The 17,917-nt window shown below is 37.2% G+C and overlaps 3 protein-coding genes across 5 annotated transcripts; 2 read left to right on the top strand and 1 right to left on the bottom strand.

The window, feature by feature from the left end:
• Positions 1-224: 224 nt before the first annotated feature.
• Positions 225-3,708, bottom strand: LOC110423392 (uncharacterized). The gene is made up of 4 exons (XM_021437613.1): positions 3,316-3,708; positions 2,913-3,188; positions 2,321-2,458; positions 225-1,844 (listed from the first exon to the last, which is right to left on the bottom strand). Exons 1-4 carry the CDS (start codon positions 3,637-3,639, stop codon positions 306-308), a joined length of 2,277 nt encoding a protein of 758 aa, XP_021293288.1. The 5' UTR covers positions 3,640-3,708; the 3' UTR covers positions 225-305.
• A 2,653-nt stretch (positions 3,709-6,361) lies between these two features.
• CI51 (51 kDa subunit of complex I) lies at positions 6,362-9,987 on the top strand. 2 transcript variants are annotated; one of them, XM_021437645.2, is made up of 3 exons: positions 6,362-6,520; positions 7,525-8,993; positions 9,717-9,987. In XM_021437645.2, exons 1-2 carry the CDS (start codon positions 6,518-6,520, stop codon positions 8,980-8,982), a joined length of 1,461 nt encoding a protein of 486 aa, XP_021293320.1. In that variant the 5' UTR covers positions 6,362-6,517; the 3' UTR covers positions 8,983-8,993; positions 9,717-9,987. The 2 variants fall into 2 exon arrangements, with proteins under 2 accessions (XP_021293320.1, XP_089640884.1); XM_089784758.1 differs by lacking the exon at positions 6,362-6,520.
• A 1,354-nt stretch (positions 9,988-11,341) lies between these two features.
• On the top strand, positions 11,342-17,743 carry LOC110423156 (uncharacterized). Of its 2 annotated transcripts, XM_021437306.2 has the most exons (9): positions 11,342-11,565; positions 12,311-13,093; positions 13,789-14,918; positions 15,209-15,470; positions 15,552-15,758; positions 15,958-16,131; positions 16,620-16,817; positions 16,955-17,065; positions 17,195-17,743. In XM_021437306.2, the coding sequence occupies exons 2-9, from the start codon at positions 12,404-12,406 to the stop codon at positions 17,522-17,524; spliced, it is 3,102 nt and encodes a 1,033-aa protein (XP_021292981.1). In that variant the 5' UTR covers positions 11,342-11,565; positions 12,311-12,403; the 3' UTR covers positions 17,525-17,743. The 2 variants fall into 2 exon arrangements, with proteins under 2 accessions (XP_021292981.1, XP_089640836.1); XM_089784710.1 differs by lacking the exon at positions 11,342-11,565 and having other exon boundaries at positions 11,602-13,093.
• Positions 17,744-17,917: the final 174 nt, after the last annotated feature.

Genomic DNA, 17,917 nt, shown 5'->3' with positions numbered 1-17,917 from the left:
GCTCTGCATGTTATCGGATTGTTTTAAATTTAACTTTTAAATAAGATGATCTACTTAAACCCAAGCTATTATTACCTTCTTTGTTATGAAAAGAATAAATAAATATGTTTTAATTACCATAACTTTGGTTCTCGTTAAATATTAAATATTTAGAAGGATAGCTTGTAGATAATAAACCATGCATGAGAACTTGTCTTTTTTTTCTTTTGCCTCTGGCTCATTGATCTAAAACATTAAAATTGCAATCAGAGAAAGAAAAATAAAAGCTTCACATCTACAATGACAACTGGTGTGAGCAAATTACACTATTTTTGCTGGCCAAAAATGGCATCCCTTGTCACAAGTCTAATCCCTCGTACCCACAATTGAGCCATTTCAACCCCACCATCACACACGAAATGCACCTCCTTGTTCTTTGTAGTCAACACATGGAACATTCCTGGTTCTTCCACATCAAACTTCCTCCTGCGGTTCCATCGAAACTTTTCACTAGGACCAACCTCAGCTCCTTTGCAGATCACGTTTCTCCTACTCGACTTGCCCCAACGCAGAACACCAGCAGACTCCATCATCCTCAGCACTTTACTATGGGGTGATCCTTTGCCACTCCTCGTGTGCTTCTTCACTCGGCTTCCATCTACCACTAGAGCTTGAGCAAGCTCGTTAAGAATTACATTCTCTGCATCGTTTTCGTAACCTCTTTTCTTTGCAAGCGAAAGAGCTGTTTCATGCCTTGCGTTTTCGATGTCACATTTTGCCCCGCAAGAAATTAGAAGTTCGCACACTCCACCATAGCCTCCCCTTGCTGCTAGCATTAAAGGGGTGTATCCATCAGCATCAAAGGCATTAACATCGCAACCTCTACTAGTTAAGGTGTGAACCATATTCAAGTCTCCACGGTTTGCTGCACGGTGTAGAGCATAAAACCCGATGGGACCATTGGCCTCTTCAAGTGCATACTCCAGCATTAACTGGTCGAATACATCACCATTCTGGTTTAACTCTAACAAACTGATGGCAGTCTCACCGTATTTGTTAGACAACTTTACATTAGCACCAGCAGATAAAAGTAATCTGAAAATTTCCACATGGCCACCTGATGCAGCAATCATCACAGCTGAATATCCATCGTCATCTTGTTCATTAAGGTCAATATCTGTGCACTCAAGGAGTTTTTTCAAGGCCTCAATCTCATTTGCTTGAATAGTGAACATCAAAGGAGAAAATACTGAGGGATTGCTTGATTGAGGTGTCTTCCCTGCGTGAATCACATCCACAACTGCTTGGTGGAAGCCATGAGTCCACCTTGTTAACCCTGCAATGTAGCTTGCACTTTGGGCGGCAGAGTTTACCAATCCAAAGTCAGCCCCAGCTGAGGCCAGTACCTTAAGGCAGTCTTCACGTTTGTATCTAGCACAAATCATAAGTGCAGAATCTCCAAAAGCTGTTCGGGAATTGATATCACAGCCAGATACAATCAGGCATTGAAGAACTTTAGCAAATCCCAGTTTTGCAGCCAAATGAATAGGGCGTAGCTCTGTTCTTGAAGTTGTTTTAATTGGAAAATCAAAATCAGCGCCGCAGTTCAGAAGCACTTCAACTGCTAGTGCATTGTTACATAAGATGGCATGGTGGATTAGGGTCCTGCCATAGTGAAGGGTGTTTGGGGAGAGGTGTCTAAGGAGCATGCGCAAGATGGCACCACTGGCTTCAAAGTACTCCACAGCACACCAGGTGATGGAGTAAGCCTCAGCTAGTCCTGCACCGACCCTAATTTCCTCTCCTGTATCGATATCCCAGGACCAAGCTCCCAGTCTTACCTTTAAGTCCACCTTGATGCCAGCCTGTTTAACAGTTCCAATAATGCCATGTGACAAATTGACAATATTCTACACAAAACTAAACAAGCAACAATTGATTCTAAACCCTAAGGACCCTATGTCTTACTTGTTGAATTAACACCCTGTTTACATGGGAATTAAACTCGCTATCTGTGCATTCAACAATGCATATATTGACATACGCAACTACTTCAATGCCGGAGAGCTATAATGACAGTGTGATGCCACTAATATTCAATACATGAAGAATTGAATTATATGAGCACAAATAATCCAGGGGGAAAAATGTTCTCCCTCATGTGCTTTATAAGGAAGCGCATAAAGTAACTTGCGTCTGTCATAGCAAGACCAGTTGTCCAACTCCTTGGACATAGTTTCCTCTTTCCTAAAGATTCCTGTTTCACTAGTTTGTCCAAAATCGTATAGGAGTACAATTATGGATCCATGAATCTTCATTGACCGTGTGACAAGATGCCTACCTGCAAAAGTAATCTGACAACAGAGGTCTGTCTACTAACAACAGCAGCAGCTAGTGCATTACAGTCAATATTGGCATATAGAGAAGGCTTGGAAGATCGAAGAAGCACCCTATCAGTTGCATTGGCATCGACTCCGAACTGTCACCAATAAGAGCACAAACGTCGTAAAGACAACCTCAATTTAAGATTTAGATGATCAATTTCCAGAGCTGATTTATTTTGGGAAAATCGAACTTAACACTATTGTGATCACATGCCAGTGTTTTAGAATGGAAAAAACTTGAGAAATTCCGTCATATCAAGAACTCTTTTATCATATAGTATCAAAAAAAAATTAAGCATTCCAGCAAAATGATGATGGTTATCAAATTTCCAACATCAATACTTGTAATAAAATGGGACTGGGCTCCCCTCTATTAATTTTAAATATATTTTTAATCACCATTCACATGTACAACATCCATTATTCATGAATTATGAAAATCATATCTATGAATGACAATTAAAGGTATATTCAAAAGTACTCCTATTAATTAGCTCTATTCAGGTAATTTGATGAGTAAACATGTAAGCATTTGCAAACGAATTTCACCTTAATAAGCGTGTCAACAACATCAACATACCCCCTGCAGCAAGCAGAGACAAGAGCTCGTAAGGCAACGTGCGGGCGGATCATGTCAGTCGCCATCAGCCGCTTGGTGTGCCTGGTAAACCCGAGGCGGCTTGCCTCCAGAAAAGCCTCCTCGCACGCCTCCTGACACGCGCCAGCATTGAGGAGCACCTCCAATATCTCCATATGACCCTCCCTGACCGTTGCCGTGGTTGCATAGCCTCGAAACAGTTTGTGGTTCACGTTGGCTCCTAGGCTCTGCCAATTAAACATACAGAACTTCAGCTCAACAGTTGAAATAAAATTAAAAAACAAAAATGGCTTTGCTTTAATTTTTTCTTTTTCCTTTTCTATATAAGAATAAATCTACTACTAACTGTTTTACCAACAATTTCTTCGCGAGAGGCAGGTTTCCGACATGAGCAGCGAGAAACAAAGCAGTAACTTCGGTCTTAAACTCCTCGTAATCGACAAGAACTTCTTGCGCTGCCTCTTCATGCAACAAAATCTCGGACTTCTTCGCCTTCAAGCTCACTGTTCCAGTGAAGTTCACGTCAACGAAAGGATCAGCTAAACACTCATACGCCAACTTCACATCATTTTCATGAAACGCATCGACGAGTCTCTGAGAAACCTCCTGTACGTAACTGACTGGGAACACCGGTTTCCCGACAATGAATCCGCCCCGAGAACTGCCGTGCACTGTCATTTTTATTTCAACCCGGTAAAAATTTTCCGGTTATATTTTTTCCCCACACAACTCAGTTGAGAAGTCAGCGAAGTGCTTTTTCATTTACCCATATATCTGGGCCGTAATTAGCGTCTAAAAAGAAAAGAAACTTGCGTTTGTTGTGGAATCTTACAGGGTACAATGTGATTTTACCGCGACCACTTGCAAAAGTTTCGTTGAGCTCAAGCTTCCTCTCGTTTGTTGAACCAAATGCGATCCATTCGATAATCATTTGTTTATTTCCATATTAACTGGAACAGTTGGCCTAATACAGAGCTCATTTTCACTGCTTTGATTTAAATTTTAAATGCTAATTAACAAATTAAGCTAGTCTTATACGACCCTTGTCGTGGGCAAAGATATTTCCTTGCCTCATTGTGTGTCAGCCGGACTTGGCCTGCTTGAAAATGACTCCGTTTGAAGCTCGAGGTATTTTATTACAAAAACGATAAGAATAACAAAATTCACTGTAATTTGTAAATCAGATCCTATGCTCTTGTCATGTTGACCACCATGTTCAAATATGAAGATCAAAGACAATCAGACGGTTGAAAATCGAAAAATGTTTCCTATTTAATTCGGTGGCTATTGTGGTATGTCATTTTAATAATAATAATAATAAATAATAATTTTTAAATTTGAGAAGGATTTGATTCCTACTCTTCATTTATAATTCAATTACAAAGACATATCAAATACCAAAACTAAATGAATTTTTAAAGCATCCAATCCAATTCAGTTTGAGTTTGGAGGCTTATTAAGCAGTCTTCTTTGAGTATAGGCTTGAGCAATGTTTTTTCCAATTCAAACTCATCCTAAATGGACTTAAATATTAGTCATAGATTTCAAAATTCGCCTGAAAAGCACCGTGAGGAGGTATTAAGTTATTGAATCTATCATTTTCAATGAAAACTCTAAGCTTTATTTAATGGATAATTTTTGATTTCCGAAATAAAATTAAATTTCAAGAGCGTAATTAAATGTTAGGAAAATATTAACACTCTCATAATGTCTATTCAAAAATTACTACAAATTATTCGTGTTGTTCAAACAAAATGAACTACTTACATTTATAATAACAAAACTAATATAATTATTTTATTATTTTAATATTAAAAGTTAAAAGGCTTTTGATGAATTCATTTGAACATACTCTTAATATTCAAATCAAAGACATGAGAATCACTAGTATTATTTTTAAGTAGTGTTTGGTATTAGTTTCAAGATCATCATGATGATCTATTACCACACTATGAGATCAATAAGGTGATTTTGATTATTAGTGATTTTTACTGTAATACTAAAAATCACAAGAATCTTAAATCGCAATATTTAGATTGCACAGAAAAGAAAGATTATCAAGTACAAAATATTCAAAATAACTGTATAATTAATAATAAGATTATTTAAAAAGCAATCAGCAAATTCAATTGTTACTAAATGAGCAATTCATAAATAAGAATCCATTCATCTGCAAGGAATTATTAGGCATAACCTATTTGCTGTGATTACAGCTTTTTTTAAGCATTGGCACAAAGTTAAGTCAATAATATATAAGTTTTTTTTTGTTAAATCGAGATACGTATTGTGTACAAAATTTTATTTTTAAATATCGAATATCGTATTGTATAAGATACGGTAAAAAACTTTAAAATTAATTATAAATAACATGTACACATGTCAAATAAAAATTTTAAAATACTATATTTATTAATAAGATTGAGAATTGCGTGACATAATTAACAAAATATACATTTTTCAAAGTAATTTATTAACTACAATAAAAAAATCATTTGACATGTTGGAGACAAAAGGGTGAAACTATTATTCTGTTCAGGATTTGTTTTTTCTGAAATTTAAACTTTAAAGATTTAAACCCATAACAAGTAATTTTTCACATTTCAATCCAAATGAAAATAAATATAAAAAAGAGTTTTTAATTATTATATAAGTTAAAGTCAATACAAACTTGATTGAAGTGTATTGTATTACATTGTAAGATATACATATATCATATGATATATATTGTGTATCAAATTAAATATTTTTTATATTTAATCAAATACAATATAACATATTAATTTATATTACTTTTCGTTAATATCGTATTGTATGATATAATATATATATGATAATTATTTTTTTTAATTGACTTTATTAAAAAGTGGAGATTTATATATATAAAGACTAAAAATTTAAAAGGAAACATAGTGTTTTTCTTGTACTAATACAAGAATAAATCTATTATAAAATGATTTTGAAAGTCAATCTTCTCATTAATAAAACTTTCTCACCCTTTTAAATAAGAGCATACTCAAGAAGATAGTGATTCAATCACTTTGGGTGAACTAAAATCACTACGATACAAGATTATCACCAAACGCAGTAATCGATAATTACGGTGAATAAATCACTGTGAATTTTTAAAAATATCAGTAAATATCAAACACTAGCTTTAGTTAAAACAAAGGCTCATTTGTGAATAATCTTGGGCCTTTTGAACTTTGCAGACTCAGACTAGATAACGAAACTGAGGAGGCCGAATCTATCAGCATTAGCCATAAAGGAACAGTAGTCGTGGCCCATTAATCACAGCCGTTGATTAGTGGCTCAAACGACATCCACGCCATGTCAACTAATCATCGAAACCATCACCAACTTGAGAAAAAATATCAACCGTTAGATCGCCACCGCCCCCATCAATCAACCCTTTTCAAAACCAATCTGCATTGCCAGGTAGCATAGGGAATAATTGCTCACCTTCAAATTCCTCTTCCCTTTTCTCCTCCATTGTGTCCGGCTTTTGTAGTCAAGCTGAATCGCGAAGCATCAAGGCTCATCCGCGACATTTCATGCTATGGTACGCTCAGTTCCCACCTCTATCACCTCAGAGTTTCTTTCGCTTCACTATTTTTGTTATATTTTAATTTTTTTTTGTCATTGCTCACTGACCTGGGGTTTCTCTGATGATTCATATAATTCTTTGATCGTAAAACATTCTTTGCGTTTGGTTCCAGTCGTATAGATCCAATCTATTGACTTTTCACTCCGTCATTTTCTGTTTGGGTGCGATGAAACTAGTTGAAAATGAAGGCAGGGAAAGGAAAATTTCTCTTATGATGGCGCTTGTTGCTTTGCTTTTAGTTGCAAGAAACTAGACTTAGTGAAGCTGGATTGTTGCTTTAGGGTTTTTCATTTATTTTTAGGTGGTTCTAGATTTTAATATGTTATCGTTCATTTGAAATTCCTCAGTGAACAAATGCCCATTCCTTAGGTGATTATTAAAAGTCAAGAATTTTGTTAATTGCATCGTTAAACTTGGATGTGGCTGATATTTTGGCATCAAGGAAGTAATTTCTACATATGACTCTCAGAAAGATGGATTAATTTTGTTCAGATAGAAGTGGACTTTAGATTAGATGGACTGAGGAATTTGTAAATAAAACTGATGGTGTTTTGTTCTTTTCTTCTCTTTCTTTTTGTTGTTGTTGGCTGTAGTGAGTTAACTGGTATTATTGCTACTCATTTCATTTGTTATATGTTAGCACCAAACTGTTGTTATTGCTTGTCAATTTATTTGTTATGATTTGTCAATAAGTAGGCATCCAATGGATCTTCACTGGTACTGTTTTTATAGCCCTTTCCAATGTCAGTTGCATCATGCAAACATGATTGTTGCTTCAAATTTGCTATTATTTTCTTCTCAAGTGTTTTTGGGTTATTGTTAGATATATTTCAAATAATTAGATCATTTCATGGAAGCTAGAAACGATGATTGGTTTACATCCTACAGTCTTTGGGAATATTACTTTATGAAAGGAAAAAAAAGGGATATTAATAGTTGTTCTGGATTTCTCTGCATAGGCACCCATAAAGGGCATTCTTTCCCTACAAAGGGCTGCTTTGTTCAGAAATAGCAGTGAGAGGTGGGGTCTAGGCATTAGATCATTTAGTACTCAAGGAGCAACAACTACTGGTGCTCCACAGCCTCCCCCTCCTCCCCCACCACCAGAGAAGACCCATTTTGGTGCTCTAAAAGATGAAGACCGTATTTTCACCAACTTGTATGGGTTGCACGACCCTTTTCTCAAAGGTGCTTGGAAACGTGGTGACTGGCATAGAACCAAGGATTTAGTACTCAAGGGTGCTGATTGGATTGTCAATGAAATGAAGAAGTCTGGACTTCGAGGACGTGGTGGTGCTGGATTTCCATCAGGCCTCAAATGGTCTTTCATGCCAAAAGTATCAGACGGCCGCCCTTCGTATCTTGTTGTCAATGCTGATGAAAGTGAACCTGGAACCTGTAAAGACAGGGAAATCATGCGGCATGATCCACACAAACTATTGGAGGGCTGCTTGATTGCTGGGGTAGGGATGAGGGCTACAGCTGCTTATATCTACATAAGGGGTGAATATGTGAATGAACGTAAAAACCTTGAGAGAGCTAGAAAAGAAGCTTATGAAGCTGGACTTTTGGGTAAAAATGCATGTGGTTCTGGTTATGATTTTGATGTTCATATCCATTATGGTGCTGGTGCTTATATTTGTGGTGAAGAAACGGCACTTTTGGAGAGCCTTGAAGGGAAACAAGGGAAACCTAGATTGAAGCCTCCTTTCCCTGCTAATGCCGGATTATATGGCTGTCCCACCACTGTCACAAATGTGGAAACAGTGGCTGTTTCTCCTACAATACTGAGACGTGGTCCAGAGTGGTTTGCCAGTTTTGGGAGGAAGAATAATTCTGGGACAAAATTGTTTTGTATCTCAGGTCATGTAAACAAGCCTTGCACAGTTGAGGAGGAGATGAGTATACCACTTAAGGAGTTGATAGAGAGGCACTGTGGAGGTGTCAGAGGTGGATGGGACAATTTACTTGCAGTAATACCAGGAGGTTCATCGGTTCCACTTTTACCTAAGCACATCTGCGACGATGTTCTGATGGATTATGATGCACTCAAGGCTGTCCAGTCAGGGCTGGGAACTGCTGCTGTAATTGTGATGGACAAATCAACCGATGTTGTAGATGCAATTGCAAGGCTTTCTTACTTCTACAAGCATGAGAGTTGTGGACAGTGTACACCCTGCAGGGAAGGGACTGGATGGCTATGGATGATCATGGAAAGACTGAAAATTGGGAATGCAAAGTTGGAAGAGATTGACATGCTTCAGGAGGTGACCAAGCAGATTGAAGGGCACACAATCTGCGCTTTGGGTGATGCAGCAGCTTGGCCTGTGCAGGGTCTTATAAGGCATTTTAGGCCAGAGCTGGAGAGAAGGATTAGAGAGCGTGCAGAAAGGGAGTTGCTGGAGGCTTCTGCTTAATTTCTGCTCAGGTTGCTTCTGGCACCTTTTTGGCTTTAGTTTTGTTGGGGCTTTTTTCATCTAAAATTTGAAGTACTCTTAACTTGAGTGATTTGGCATTGGCATTTGTAGTTATCAATTTCCATTTGTTATGTGAAAATGTTCACTTTCTCTTGAATTATGTAATCTGTTGTCCATCTTCTTGGTCTGTCATGCACAATATGCATACTGGCATCACTTACTGTATGCAGGCACACATGATTTATTCCATGAGGAAGAAAGAAAAATGGCGTTTGATTTGTAATATGTCTGCAGATGAATGATTGAGAATTAACTTAGTTCTTTTATATCCTAAAGGAATTTATTTTGTTTTTCCCTTCATATTGTCTGGGGACCCTCCCTCTAGTTACTTTTTTTTTTTTGCTTCTAAAAACTGTAAAAGATGTTCCTTTTATTAATCCATTTCTCGTTTCTCTGGTCACTCAACTATGTTTTTGTTAAAAGAATGTGGAAGAAGCGATTTAGAAGAGAAAGTGAAGGAAGGGAGCATATAATACTAAAATTGTTTTAGTTATTTCAAGGGGAAAATGCCATGTAGAACACATGTTTAATGACGTGGTGCTTCCTTGGTCTTACATGCAGAACAATCACCTGTATTCTTGTCCTTTGTATACTCTTTTAGAGCATTTTCAATCAGCTCCATGGAACCATGCAGTTAGCATCCAAAGTTTAACTAGTTATCTCATGCTATGTAGGGAAATTCCTCTGCAAGTGGCTATTCCGGAATAAGATTGAAGTACCCAAAAATTGGAGGATACGTGACTCAGGCATCTGGTGGTCTGTTAGTATTTTGTTTGTTTTCTCCTAAGCTGTACTGACAACATTTCACTGTCTGAGAAAATAATGAATGTCTCTAATGTCTGGGCGGGGATACTTATGTTTCATAGCATCCACAACTTTTTCTTTTTGGCCCGTTTGAGAAACATTGTTAATGATATCTATATTCTTTCTGCTTTGACCATATAATGGTATCTATATTTTGCTGTGTTATAGGTGCAATTCATCTGGTAACTAACAATAGGTTAAAAAACGTTACCAGGAAATTGAAATAAAAGTTGTACAGTGCAGATATCCCAAAATGAAATGAAAACAACTTGAATTGAATATAAATATGCAGCAGAAAGAATAGCTTGGATGGGTTAGGCTAAAAGGCTGGACCTAGGTTGAGGAAGTTCGGATATTTGTCCTAAAAAGCTTGAGCTTGTTAACAAGCATGGCCCAAACATTAGTTCCAGTTACTGGGGTCCTGTTAGACTTTGGGTGATCCGTCAATGAATCTGGAACATGCATCACTGCTACTTTTATGGTCAGTGAAAATTTTCAACCCCTGTCAGCACATGGGGGGATCCTTTAACGAGGCAGACAACAACCAGGAGGGATCTACCTAAATACTGGTTAAAGCAGCGATTAGCACAGAAAAACTGTGAAAAAGTGTAATGTCCAATTTAATGCTCACATCAGGCAGATTTCATAAATATTAATAGGCTTTTGTAGAAGCTCTCAAGCATGAGGCATCTACTCTTACTCATGTACTTCTAAGGCAGCTTAAGCATAAATTCACCCAAGTGATTTGAGGATACATAGAGTAACAGCAGAGGTTAAATTAGGAAAAAATGATTAGCAATGAAGTAGTTTTCGTGGTCAAAATGGAAGATGAGAGAGTAAATATGCTAGGTCTGGCTCTGATTTCACATCAACTATATTGTAAAAGTTGTCAAGCTGTAGTCAATTCAAGCATATTGAATATTGATGGCCGAAAGGAAATGTCCTTGTTTGTCTGATAATGAATGTTCTTATCTTTATTGTTGAAAACTTTTGAATTAATTATACAATTAAAAGGTTGAATAGGAAAAATAGTAGTTAGATGACCATATAAAACAGAGTATTTTGAAGATTTCAAATAATCAAGTCAATCATAGAATTAGAATTGTAAACGATATGGTTTCATAATTAAATAGGTAGCACAAGTACATGACCTACCCAATTTGGTTCAATTGATAGCGTTATATGGTTTACAATTTTGAATAAGGGACCAGATAAAAAAAAATTGGAAATTCCTCAATTTTGGAAATTTGAATAACCGATACCAAATAACCGTTAACAAATGATAAAAATAATTATCCCGAGGTTAATTTACTTTTAAATAATTATTCCAAAAATACTAAATCTAACTTCTTTACAATAGTAATTTTTTTTTTAACAAAAGAAAAAGGTGAAAACTGACAATCGCTCTCGATTGCATTTCACTGTCATGCATGGATGTGGTAACCGAAAATGGAAAGACATGGCAGCAACAACAACAAGAAGAAGTAACTTAAGCAACAAAGATTAAAAAAAAAAAAAAGAAACTTCCTCTTTCTACTCCTAAAATTGCGACTTCTCTTACTTCCAGCTTTTTCAAACCCATTGTTCACAATTCGACTCTTCACAACCCAAAAACAGTAACATATCCCCAACTTCCCTCTCCTTACCAACTTTTCTTTTATAAACTTTTTCTTCTTCGTTTTTCTCTGACTCTTCAGCTGCCCCGAACTTTGTCTGCAAGTACATTTCCGCTTTCGTTTTGTTTGTCTTTTTTTTTTTTATAATTTTCTTTTTAATTTTTGTTTTTTGTTTTGTTCTCTGGATCTGATGTTTTGTCTATGACTTCGTTTTTTTTCTTTTTTTTTTTACTTTAATGATGTTTGCATGAAGTGGGTTGCTTGTCTTTTGTCTATCTGATTCATAGATTCGTTGCAGTGACGATTACCAGCTTTATTTGATTGCAAATGTGAACTAATACTTAAATGTAAATTTCTGTTTCTTCCTTTGGTTTTACTGTTTCAATTGACACTTGATTCCATCTTCATATGGTCAGCCATGTTTATCTAAGACATTTTAATTTGTATTTCTTTTGACTCTGTCTTTAGTTTTAGGCATAAAGTAGCAGGCTGTTAACTTGTTTTTTTTCCATTCTTTTTCCAATTTTGTAACTTTTTTTGTTGGCTATTTAGTGGTGGAAGTCCTCTTCAGGTTCGTGAACTAATCCTTTTAGTTTGGTAAAGAAACATTTCTAATGAACTTGATGGTGGAGGGTATAATACTAAAAATTGTGTATAGACCCTCGCTCTATTTTCAGTTTGATTCTTTCTCTTTTCTGCTTTGGGTTGTTAAAAAGTCAGTTTTCCTGGCAAACTCTCAACTTTCAAGTTGTTCCATTCATTTGCTTTTCTCTTCTGGAACATTGTAATATTTGTTCATTCTCTTTCAATAAATACTATTTCTGATTTTGTTTTTCTCCTGAATACAGATCTTTAATGCATATAGTTTTCATAAAGGTGGAGGCACTTTGACTGATCATATCGATCAAGAGTGAAACTGGTATTTCTTGGAAGTTCGAACAATGGTTCTTGGGCTAAGAAGTAAGAACAGAAAAGGCAGCTCATTTCAGGTTGATTACATTGTATATGTAAAGGAGATTAGTCCTTGGACCCCATCGCAGTCTCTGCGATCAGTTCAATCTGTTTTGCTTCAATGGGAAAATGGTGATCAGAGTTTTGGGTCCTTAACTTCTAGCATTGGGAGTGGAAAAATTGAGTTCAGTGAGTCTTTCAGGCTTCCAGTAACTCTATGTCGGGAAGCATCCCGTAAGAGCACCAACCGTGATAGTTTCCAGAAGAACTGTTTAGAGTTTTATTTGTTTGAGCCTCGGAAGGACAAGGTGGCTAAAGGCCAACTTTTAGGATCTGCTGTTGTAAACCTCGCAGATTATGGGATTATCAATGAAACTATAACCATTAGCATTCCAATTAGCTTAAAAAAGAGTTCAAGGAACACACAACAGTCAGTTCTTTATCTTAACATCCAGCCATTTGATAGCTCCAGCTCATCAACAAAAGGCAGCTTGTCAAAAGATGTGTCACTAGACAAGGATGGAAGTGAATCTGTTTCTGAATCGATAAATGAAGGAAATGATGAGGAACCCGAGATTGCCTCTTTTACTGATGATGATGATCTTTCCTTACATTCATCCCAGACTATTTCTTCTGCCATTTCTGATCCTTCTAGAGAGTTACATAGTCAACATGAAAAGGTACTTAAGTTCATCATTTTCCTATTGTTCTTTGTTTCCATTATCATTGAACTGTTTCTTTACAAGGTTGTGTATTTTGGCAATGCAATGTTAACAGTTGTTGTCTCTGAATTTGGGCTGTAGAATAGATTGGTTTAGGATTTCTGAAATTGACTTGGCAGACTTGGGATCTTTAAGCATTGCCATAGATAGAGTTTTCAGGGACTTAACACCATGCAACTAAGAAACAATCATGATTTCACATTCCCATATGCTATGATTGGTGGTGTTAGTTGAAATTGTATTTATCATGCATATGCATTTCTGAATACTTACAGCTAAAAAATTGTACTGGATTTTTGTTTTTAGTTCTTTTTATTGTATTGTGAATTTGGGACAGGGGGTTTCAACTTGGGACCTTTGTTGAGGCAATGAATGGCTGGCAATTAGGCCATGCCTCAGCCTGAAAATCACTAGGAGCAATAATATGAGTGAAAATTATATTTGCGGTGATTAATTTTTAGGTATGATCCCTCTTTAACCATTACTCAAGCATATCTGTTAGTTTTGGGCAGACAGTGGATGCCAGTTTCTTATCTACCATCATGATTCTATTCTAAGAGGACTGTAGTAGTCCTGGTTAATTTGGTGGCTGTCATCCTACTATCAAAGCTAGTTTTTCTGAATGTTTAATAGCCACTCGCTATTGACTACAGAATGAATCAGAATCAGCAAAAGGTGGAATAGGAAGGCTTGGGCTCACTCTTCCTTCGGGTGGAACACCAGCAAACTCAGGGGTAAGACTAGTGGCTGAAGCATTCAAGCAAGTAAATGAGAATATATCTCCTTCATCTTCAATGGACTTGTCCTCAAGCGCAGGGAATCTAGTAAATGATCCCATGGGTAAAGTTGCATCCTCAGAGGTGTGTGTTACCATTCCAGTAGATACAAACTTAGACCATGTAAAAGACAAAGACTCCCATACCAACAGAGAGGGTGATAGAAAAGCATGGAAGCATGATAAAAGCCATGTAGACAGATCTTTAAGTAGCAATTCACATGTTGGTCATTGGAAGGAAAATGAGGAAAAGACACCATTGGAGAATGAACTGGATAGCCAGATTTTGGATTCCAAGAAATATTCTTTGGAGGACAGGTTAGGTTTTAGACCACCTCAAGATTCTGTGAGAAAGCAAATCAAAATGAGGAGTAAAACTTTTGCATCCAGCTGGGCAACAACTGAAGTGCAAGGTGGTTACACTGCAAATGATACACAAAAGCATGTGACACCTGCTCAGTTACATTTTGACAAAGCTAAGAGTAATGGACTGTCAAACAAGATTCAGTTTGTGGAGAAGGCAAGCGAAAATGATATTCTTGAGAAGATTCCTAATGGTGCCACAAGTGATGCACTTGATGAAAGGGAAGAAACTAGCAAAGTTGACTCAGCTAAGAGTTATGGGCTGCTAAACAAGTCTCAGTTCATGGAGGTGGCTAAGGAAAATGATATTCCTGAGAAGATTCATAATAGTACTACAATTGATACAAAGAATGAAAGTGAAGAAAATGCAAACAGCTTTTCCAATGGCAAAGTTGAATTGGAGTCCAAAATTGAAATGCTTGAAGAAGAATTGAGAGAAGCTGCTGTTGTTGAGGCTAGTCTTTATTCCATTGTTGCAGAGCATGGGAGTTCTACAAACAAGGTTCATGCTCCAGCTAGACGACTTTCTAGATTCTATCTTCATGCTTGTAAAGCAAGTACCCAGGATAAGAGGGCAAGTGCAGCGAGGGCTGCTGTTTCAGGATTGATTTTGGTCTCTAAAGCATGTGGGAATGATGTTCCGAGGTGTGCATTAACACTTTCTCTAATTTTTTCATTTTAAAAAATGAATCTGGCAGATTTTAGCTTCTATCTTTCCTATTGTCAGAGATGTTAATTTGGTTTTAATATTGTAGAAAACAAAATCTGGTTAACTGTGGCACTTAGCTGATAAATGTAGTTTTGTTCTCATACTTCTTTGCATCTTTCTATCCTTATAGTTTTCTTCTTATTTATTGAAATGTTCTCTTTGAGTGTGTGCCTCTTTTTTTTCTTACCTGGCATACATTTGATCATTCCTTTTCCATTATTCATAGGTTAACCTTCTGGTTGTCAAATTCAATTGTATTGAGAGCCATTCTTAGCCACGCTATTGAGGAAATGCAGCTATTTTCTGGACTGCGCTTAAATCGTAGTAGGGGTGGAAAGGTCTTGGAGGATGCCTCGTCTCTGGATAAAGAGGAATGCAATTTAATGGAAAGTTCTGATGACTGGGTGGACCCTCGAACATTTTTACTTGCATTGGAAAAGTTTGAAGCTTGGATCTTCTCCAGAATAATCGAGTCTGTCTGGTGGCAGGTTAGTCCGTTCTTTTAAAGCTTACAGCATAGCTTCTTCAGAGGTCATACCTAACATTATTTCCCTCTATATGCTTTCCAGACTTTGACTCCACATATGCAGTCTGCTGCTGCAAAGAGCTCGCACTCAAGGAAAACCTCGACCAGGAGATATGGATTAGGTGATCAAGAGCAGGGGAATTTTTCAGTTGAGCTTTGGAAGAAGGCTTTCAAAGATGCCTGTGAGAGGCTTTGTCCCATTCGAGCATGTGGGCATGAGTGTGGCTGCTTAGCTGTGCTGGCTAAATTGGTATTATGATATATTGTAGTTTCTTTTCACGTAATCATAAAAGACTTGGCCATACTTGGATCTTATGCTTCTTTATGTTCATAATGTCTCTTTGCAATATGATGGGGCTATGTCCTTATTGCTATGATTTGAATTATCTAATTGATAATGTCGTTGAAATGCAATTTGACAGAAACATTTTTTTCTGTTTCATCATTAGGTCATGGAGCAATTGGTGGGTAGATTAGATGTTGCAATGTTTAATGCTATTCTTCGTGAATCAGATGAAGAAATGCCAACAGATCCTGTTTCTGACCCCATAAGTGATCCAAAGGTTCTTCCTATTCCTGCTGGCAAATCAAGCTTTGGGGCAGGTGTACACCTAAAAAATGCTGTGAGTGATGGATTCCTCTTTCTACAGAGCTGCTTTAATACTTATTTGCCTCCCTGATGTGCATGATAGGAACCTGTTTCAATATATTCGCAGGGAAATCCTCCTCCCACCCCACCCGCCATATCTTTCTACAGATGTTAATATGCACATAAAAAATATGCATTTAAGGACCTTTGGCCTAAAATTGACCTGCGGAGACAGTTGACTGTATTAATACCTGCATTCTTGCCTATTAATATGCTTTACCTTCTTTTTTTTTTCATCAACATATCTGACCGTTTATAGAAAAATTATTCACCTAAGGGCAAGCCAAGTGTTTCCAACTTGTGATTTCTTGACCCAAATGTTTTATCAACAGATAATAAAACATTGAGACTAGGCTTTGAAATTGCTTCACAGAAGTTCCTTTAACAATGACAAAGTACAAAAATTTACTGCATATAGCATTTGATTAAAAGGATCCTTTTCTGTTGACCTTGTGTTACCAGGTTGGAAACTGGTCAAGATGGCTAACAGATCTATTTGGTATTGATGATAATGATGGTCCTGAAGATAACAAGGAAGTTGGTGACGACAAAAATGCTGGATGTGAGGCATCCTTCAAGGCTTTCTGTCTCCTAAATGCATTGAGTGATCTCATGATGCTTCCATCTGAGATGCTAGCAGATAGGTCCATGAGGAAAGAGGTATAGTTCTGGAATTCTTATTATTATTCTTTTAATTCAGTAATATGTGTGTGTGTTCTTATGTACCTAATTCCTCTTGCCTCTTCTGCATTCCTATCTGTTAATCTCATCTTCCTTTCCAAATTTGATTCTTGAAGGTTTGCCCCAAGTTCAGTGCACCGCTAATCAGCAGGGTTCTTAACAATTTTGTATCTGATGAGTTCAACCCTAACCCAGTTCCAGAGGCAGTTTTTGAAGCATTGGATGAGGTTTGTCATGTCATAAAACCAAAGACGTATACTTAAATAAAATTTCTACTTCATTTATCACCCTGCACTGGTGCAAGTTTATGTTGCCCCTCACTGGTTTTCCTGACTGATCCATTTTCTCTTATTTAGGACCTTTCTGAGGCTGGGGAAGAGTCTATCAGAAACTTTCCATGCATGGCTACTCCTACAGTCTATTCACCACCCTCCACAGCTTCACTAACAGGCATCATAGGAGAGGTCGGAAGTGAAGCCTTGCAAAGGAGTAGGTCATCAGTGCTTAGAAAATCATACACCAGTGACGATGAGCTTGATGAATTGGATTCACCCATCACCTCAATCGTTATCGAGAACCCCAGGGATTCTCCCACTTCAAAAGCACCCAACTGGATGCGAATGGGAAAGGGTGGCCGGAGTGTTGTGAGATACCAACTTCTCCGAGAGATATGGAAGGATGGTTAACAGCCCCCCTTCTTCGCTGAACATGTTTTTGTATATATGCACGTGATTATAGGCTGGCGTGTTAAAGTCGGTGAGTTTTGTTGGAGTTGAGCAGCAGTTGTTATTTCCTTGAATATCATCGTACATATACTAGAAACTACAGAGTCGAATTGTCTATGGCATCTGGCTGCTAATAAAATTGAGATAATGCAAAAGAGAAGGTGTTTTAAATTTTCTTCACGTGCATGGCTCTTTTCTTTCCTTGCCCTCTTCCATCAGTCTTCTCCTCCCCTGTTTCTTTTTAATGTCAAATGGCTCTTAGTTCAAGCATATCCTCGAGGCTTAAGGACCTTCCATTGTTGAACAGTTGATTACTCTCCTCTATGATGCGTAGAGTGGAGTGGAGACAAAATC

Source organism: Theobroma umbraticum, unplaced genomic scaffold (genome assembly GCF_002168275.2).
Source record: "Theobroma umbraticum cultivar Fairchild unplaced genomic scaffold, ASM216827v3 scaffold_20.0, whole genome shotgun sequence".
NCBI lineage: Eukaryota > Viridiplantae > Streptophyta > Magnoliopsida > Malvales > Malvaceae > Theobroma > Theobroma umbraticum.
This window is presented reverse-complemented; position numbering and strand designations above follow the sequence as displayed.

What these genes read in the sequence shown, in the direction of transcription:
- LOC110423392 (XM_021437613.1), bottom strand. Translation starts at nt 3,639, where the DNA reads ATGACAGTGCACGGCAGTTCTCGGGGCGGATTCATTGTCGGGAAACCG. An exon ending in TTGTTGACACGCTTATTAAG is followed by an intron (nt 2,459 to 2,912) that starts GTGAAATTCGTT and finishes TATTGGTGACAG; the next exon opens with TTCGGAGTCGATGCCAATGC. An exon ending in TTGTCAGATTACTTTTGCAG is followed by an intron (nt 1,845 to 2,320) that starts GTAGGCATCTTG and finishes ACTGTTAAACAG; the next exon opens with GCTGGCATCAAGGTGGACTT.
- LOC110423156 (XM_021437306.2), top strand. Translation starts at nt 12,404, where the DNA reads ATGGTTCTTGGGCTAAGAAGTAAGAACAGAAAAGGCAGCTCATTTCAG. An exon ending in TAGCTGTGCTGGCTAAATTG is followed by an intron (nt 15,759 to 15,957) that starts GTATTATGATAT and finishes TTTCATCATTAG; the next exon opens with GTCATGGAGCAATTGGTGGG. An exon ending in ATAGGTCCATGAGGAAAGAG is followed by an intron (nt 16,818 to 16,954) that starts GTATAGTTCTGG and finishes TGATTCTTGAAG; the next exon opens with GTTTGCCCCAAGTTCAGTGC.